At 44.4% G+C, this 7,009-nt stretch overlaps 1 protein-coding gene across 1 annotated transcript in view; it reads left to right on the forward strand.

Moving 5' to 3' along the window:
- Positions 1-724: 724 nt before the first annotated feature.
- LOC105061314 (GRAS family protein RAM1) overlaps positions 725-7,009 on the forward strand; it is a 10,475-nt gene continuing 4,190 nt past the window's right edge. The window contains 6 exon segments of the mRNA XM_073250846.1: positions 725-1,001; positions 1,003-1,174; positions 1,176-1,394; positions 1,396-1,890; positions 3,167-3,794; positions 3,797-3,914. Coding sequence (XP_073106947.1) covers positions 793-1,001; positions 1,003-1,174; positions 1,176-1,394; positions 1,396-1,890; positions 3,167-3,794; positions 3,797-3,914 — 1,841 coding nt within the window. The 5' untranslated portion in view covers positions 725-792.

The raw sequence follows: 7,009 nt of genomic DNA on the forward strand, positions 1-7,009 counted from the left end.
GCCGCCTATGAGGAAAGCCCAGATAGATCCAAGGACTCCATTCCTTTGGCAAATCCAAAGCCGAGACGGCGCCACCAACGCTGCTACTGACAACGTTGCCAAAGCCACTCCTCCTTCGTGGCTGTCGTGCTCACCTCACCTTCTTTAACCCTCCATAAATGAAATATTCCCGAACCGCATCCCTCGTCCTCTACTCGTTGGCCCGGCCCACCCATGGCCAACGGGCCCCACGCCTCCCACAGGCGTTAGAACGTAGGCCCAGTAAAAAAATCTTAAATACACAAAGGAGCACCTTTGGAGCCAACCAAAGAGAAAAAGAGTTCTCAACACTTTAATATGGTACCGATGCACGGACAGTGCTGTTTCTTTCCCGCTAAAGACGATTCACCTTCCTACGCGTGAATCCACCATTGGATCGGGCAATGGCTGGTTAAAAGACGAAGAGTGCTTTGAGAGCTGTGCAACCGGGATCCAATCCAACGGTAGATGTCCAGAAAAGTAGATCAATCATTCTTCCGCGCGAAAGGTACATCCCGAACTCCTGATGCACCCCCACAAATAATTCCATAAAATAGAAGACGAACTGGGCTTTTGTCACCAAATTCCCCTCCCTCTCCTCCATTAATAAAGTTGGACGTTAAGCCAAAAACCTCTACAATATCTAACGTATCCGTGTCTCTTTCCCCTTCTTCGGTTAGCACCCGTTTTTCCTCAATGTATGAGGTGCCATGATAAGAGCACTACGCTCCCCGCAAAAGAGTTTCTCTTATTGTGTTTCTTTAACTAGAGGAAATGATAAAGTCTCTATGCGGAAGCATGGGGAGCTTAAAGAGCAATGAGCTCTCATGCTTGAAGCAGCAACCACCTTCCCCAACGGCGTCGGTGTCTGAGTCCAACGTGGTTGCCTCCTCTGAGCCCGATCCCTGCAACCAGACCACCTTCCAACCGCTCAAGTTCGATGTGGATATCGATGTCGAGATCCAGTCGCTGGATAGCTCCATAGGAGTCCTTGTTTGCTGACCAAATCTATCCGGGCACCGACTTCATGATCTCCTCCCCAAGGAGGGATTTCATGGTCTGCTCCCCTAGGAGGGACTATATGATCTCTTCTCCTAAGAGAGATTACATGATCTCTTCCCCTAAGAGGGATTACATGATGGCTTCTCTCCCAAGAGGGAGTACATGGTGTCTTCTCCTAAAGGGAGTACTTGATCTCTTCTCCTAAGAGAGACTACATGGTCTCTTCAGCTAAGAGGGAGTACATGGCGTCATCACCTAAGAGAACAGGCATCAACGCCATGTCCAGTCATCATAGCAACTACTACGGTTACGTGCATGGGATGCATGGGCTCTATGGCTGCACCTCGCCTTCATACAACTCATCCGACAATAACAAAAGGGAAGTCGCAAAGCCCGCTCCACAAGGTCTTTAACAGCTTTTCATGTTCTTCTTCTCCTTTTTCTTCTTCCACTCAGTTTATTAATGGAGGGTGCCTGGCACTGCCGTCAATGGATGCCTTCTTGGATGAGTACGGTAAAGACAACTACGGGTTGTGTCCATCATCGTCGAATGGCACACCGGGGATGGAGTGCTCATCAGATGCCTTTGAGTTGCCACCAACATCGACACTGCCGTCGCTGCTGGACTGCCTGACGATGGAGTCCAGATATGGGGGCGACGTGGGTGAAACGGTTGCAACAGGGCTGCAGACAAGTGGAGAGGGGGATCTGTATCAGATGAATCAGCTTGGGTTTGGCGGAGCGGCACAGCAACAAGGCAGGGATATTGATCATGGATTGGCTGGATCAGTGGGTAAGTTCGAGTTGGTGGAAGCTTCATACAATGGCTTATTGGGTGGACCTATAATCATCCCTCCGGAGTCGGAGCAGGTGCCAGTCTTATCTCCTAACCACTTGCCTTCATGCATGCACATATGCAATCACATATGCATGTACATGCATGCGTTCATAATAAATGGACATACACATGCAGGCATGCTCATATGTAGTTAAGGAGAGGAACATATGCATGTTTGCACTTAACTAGAAGCCCTGCAATTCCTATCAGAAGAGGTTTGGTTGCCACGACATCTCTAACTGCATTAATTGGAGACATTTGGACTGGTCAAGCAATAGGTGCACCGCGTGTGTCCGATCCATTGGCAATCAACTGCTTTTTTTTTTTATCCCTTTTAATTTTATCGAAGGGGGATATATTTGACATATTTGGCGCATAACCAGTCCAAATGCCACCAGCGTAGGTGGCATACCAGCAACATGATACCACTGTGTGCCATGTGCACCTAAACCGCTTGTTTCCAAATTGGAGGGAATCACTTCCCTCTTGGCCTAGGCGTGAACAATGACAGGATACAACTTAATTAAGGAATCCAACATGAAACAATATATTGGAGCCCCTTAGCATAAACTAAATAGAGAGGAGCTGGGCGAAATACTTGGCGTCAAGGACCTCACTGAAGTTGCAACATCTGCCCATTGATAGCTTCAGTACAACCTTGCGCTTAGGATGATGACAACTTTATCAAAAGGGGAAAAAAAAATAGGGGATATGACAAAGCAACTTATTAACAACTAATATTAGGGCATATATCATGCATTTGGGCAGCACGAACATACCTGCCATAGACAAAGCAAGGGGTAATAACAAGATGTCACTATCACTGCCACACAGCTGAGAGTTTATCCAGCCTTGATATGTGATCAGTAGTATATATCCATGCCTTAAAATATAGAGTCCAAAATTTGAGATAATTTCTGCATCTCTCAACCTGATGGCAAGCCTCCCCAAATTGTTGATAGATTCCAGAAAAATAACTTACAGTCAAGAGAATATAATTTTATATGATCTAACGACGTGATATTTATGACGGTTGTATGTCATAGGTGTTTTAATTATAAACATACTTGCTGTACATTATGCTAATGGTTAATACAGCGTCAGTATAAATCTTTTGGATCTTAATTGAATTGGCTTTTGTAAATTAACTACGATTTGAACATTCATGATTAAAAGTAAACAATATCTGAGCAGCTTTCATCTTGATGTCAACCCTCTAAGAATTGCGTTGAAGTAAGACAAAAGAGATAGCTTGTATTTATTGCAAGAATATATTAATCTAAACCATCTTTTGTTAATCCATTTCAGGAGCAGGACAGTGGGTTGCAGCTGGTGCACCTCCTCCTGGCCTGCGCCGAGGCGGTGGCCAAAGACGACTATCTCGCTGCCCGGCGGTACCTCCACAATCTCAACCGCGTCGTCTCCCCCTTCGGCGACTCCATGCAGCGCGTGGCCTCCTGCTTCGCCGACGCCCTCGCCACCCGCCCCTCCCCTTCCCCTTCCCCCAATCCCTACCCACCTCCCTCCCTCGACACTCTCAAGATCTACCAGATCCTCTACCAGGCCTGCCCCTACATCAAATTCGCCCACTTCACCGCCAACCAGGCCATCTTCGAGGCCTTTGAGTCCGAAGACCGGGTCCACGTCATCGACCTCGACATCCTCCAAGGATACCAATGGCCCGCCTTCCTTCAAGCCCTCGCCGCCCGTCCAGGGGGCCCTCCAGCCCTCCGCATTACCGGCGTTGGCCACCCGTTCGAGTCGGTCCGCCAGACCGGCCGCCACCTCGCTGAGCTGGCCCACTCCCTCCGCGTGCCCTTTGAGTTCCACCCTGTGGTCGTCGACCGCCTCGAGGACCTCCGCCCGGGCATGCTCCACCGCCGCATCGGCGAGGCCCTCACCGTCAATGCCGTCTGCCGCCTCCACCTTGTCCCCGGGCCCACCACGGCCCGCTCCTCGCCATGATCCGCGACCAAGCCCCCAAAGTCGTCACTCTGGTGGAGCAAGAAGCAGGCCATAATGGGCCTTACTTCTTAGGGAGGTTCTTGGAGGCGTTGCACTATTTGTTATAGCCCAAATCTCAGCCCACCAAAGCCTAAAAAAAAAAAAAAAAAAAAAAAACAACAACAACAACAACAGAGGATTCAAATCGGGAAGAAGACTCCCGATAGGAGTCTTCTTCTCCGGTGATACCCAGACGAGATCGGAGTCCTAGGATCCTCTATAAGAAGGCCTCCCTTTCCCTTGAAGCCGATCATCGGCCCTCTTCCTCTCTCTTTCTCTCCGATTTTCTCGAATTAAAGCCGCGAACACCGTTTTGATTCTCGTCGTGATTGCCCGCCGACGAGGTCACCGGAGGCCGAGGTTAGTTTCCTTTTTCTTCCTCTCTTCCTTCCCCTTCCTTCCGTGCTCTTGTGCACGGCTGCCGGCGATGAGAGTCGCCGATTTTCGGTCGGAAAAATGGACCTCTGTTTTGATCTCTTTTTTCGTGGATTTTCCGGCGCCGGCGATCGAAATTGACCACCGGCCATGCTCTTCTGTGACCGGGGGAGTGGCCCCCCTCTGCCGCCGGCCTCCGCCGCGGCGGCCGTGGCCTGAACGGCCTGGCACAAGGAGGGGACCGCCGTCCCCTGTTCGGCCTGGAAGAAGCCCAAGAAGAAAAAAAAAAAAGAAAAAAGAAAAGAAAAGAGAAAGAAGAAGAAAAAGAGAAAAAGAAAAGAAAAGAAAAAGAAGAAAAAGAGAAAAAGAAAAGGAAAGAAAAAAAAAAGAAAAAGAAGAAAAAAGAAAAGAAAAAAAATAAAATATATATATATATTTATATAAATAAATAAATAAATAAATAAATAAAAAATAATAATAATAAAAAAAATGATGAGAGAGAGAGTTTCTCTCTCTTCTTTCAGTCTGAACCCTGACTTTCTCTCTCTGGAATTGGACTTTCTCTCTCTACTTTCTCTCTCTAGAATTTTTTCTCTCTAAGTTGTTTCTCTCTCTTGATGGATTTCTCTTTCTCTAAAGTTATTCCTCTAGGATTAGCGTAGTGGAAGGCTTCATCTGATGATTTTGATCGAGTTTAGGGAAGAGTTTGATTTTTAAGTGAGGTTTTGATTTTGGGATTTGTTAGATTTAATTTTGAATTAAAATTAATATAAAAATATAATTTTGGATAATAGGCACGGAAGAATCTCCTAGAAGTTAGTCGATCTGTTCATTCAATGCTCCGTGAAAGGTAAGTAATGAATCATCTTCTCGAGATATTCCATATTTATTCTGAAAATAAATAATTATTCTCTGAAATTATGCATGATTTATGAAATTATGTTTTGAAAGAAAAGTGCTTTTGAAATATTATGGTATGTCGATTATGAACACGTTCAGTAAGAAAAATTATGATATATTATGATACAAAATATTTGATACAGATCGGATTTATGCTCTCAGCCTAACTATGTTTCAGTGGACCCCGCCAATGGGGATTATACATTGGTACTCAATGGACCCTGTCAGTGGGGGTTGTGCGCTGGTGTTTGTGGACCCTGCCAGTGGGGGTTGTGCGCTGGTATTTGTGGACCCTGCCAGTGAGGGTTGTGCGCTGGTATTCTATGGACCCCACCAATGGGGGTTAAACGTTGGTCATAGTTAAGCTGTTGAGTTACGAGTATTTTTAAATCGAATCGGATTTATGATTATATTATATGTGAATATTTGAAAATATTTGATTTGTATTAAATCAGCATGAAATATACTCTTATATTTATTTGCAACATTATTCTTGAAAATTATATAATATCTGAATTATCTAGTTGAGATATTTGTTACTTACTGGGCTGTCTAGCTCATTACCTTTCTTTCTATTTTTCAGATTCAGATAATTAATTTCGAGCATGAGAAAAAATATTGGGATAGAGCTTTTAGAGGCGAGATTTAGCATTGTCAACTTCATTGAACTTAGATCTATTGTTTTATTTTTAGTAAAATTTTATTGGATGTAAGACATTTGATTTAAATTACTTGAATCAAAGTTGAATAATAATTATTTAAATTTATTCCGCTGTGATGCATTGATATCGTGATGAGATGCCTTACATGCTTATGGAGAGAGTTCTTCATAAGTATGCAGTGGTTGCCATGACCCTCGATTTACAATCTCGGATCGGGGGCGTGACAATTAATATGGTATCAGAGCATAAGTGGATAATTATGACACATAGAATTTGACATAGTATGAGTGTAGGTGGGTAAACATTAGGAATATTGGGACGTTAAAGTATGAGCATCATAATAAATCTATCCTAACAAATAGATAAATGAATCTAATAAGGTTTTACTACTATAAGGTTACCATGCCTCCCCGTAGAATGACAAGAACTACTCAAGGAATTGCAAGAGAGACATCACAACCACGGGATGGTAGCACTCCCCATCTGATCAGTGGCACCCCTCAGGAGGAGAGAGTCGTAGATCCTAATGGGAGTACTTCGAGAGCACGTCAGAAACTAGATATGGCTCAGTTAATGCAGACCCTAATCAGGATGGTACAAGCGCAACAACAAATACAGCAGCAAATGCTTGAACAATAGCAGATACAACAAGATACACAACAACATCAGCATCCACCACCACAACATGGAGAGCAACCAGTATAATGGAACAACATTTCAGAATTTAAAAAGCTTGCTCCTCCAGCTTTCAAGGGGACTACTGAACCTTTGGAGGCTGATAACTGGATAATGGAGATGGAGAAGGCCTTCGCTGTCCAAGAGTGTCTTGATGAAGAAAAGATTCGATATGCAGCTTATTTACTACAAGGAGAAGCATACAACTGGTGTCAGCGACTACAGCGCAAGCATGAACAAGACGGCGAAATACTTACCTGAAAAAGATTTCGGGTTGCATTCTACGATCAATATTTCCCTCGGAGTATAAGGATCCAGAAAGAGCAAGAGTTTATTTATTTGAAGCAAAAGGGTATGAGTGTGACTGAATATGAAGCAAAATTTACAGAGTTAGCAAAATTTGCTCCGAGATTAGTGGATGGTGAGCAAGAACGTGTTCACAAGTTTGAAATGGGACTGAGAACTGAGATTCGAAAACAAGTGGTTCCATATGAATTGACAACTTATGCAGATATGGTAAACAAAGCACTAAAAT

The sequence above is a fragment of the Elaeis guineensis genome, chromosome 1 (genome assembly GCF_000442705.2).
Source record: "Elaeis guineensis isolate ETL-2024a chromosome 1, EG11, whole genome shotgun sequence".
NCBI lineage: Eukaryota > Viridiplantae > Streptophyta > Magnoliopsida > Arecales > Arecaceae > Elaeis > Elaeis guineensis.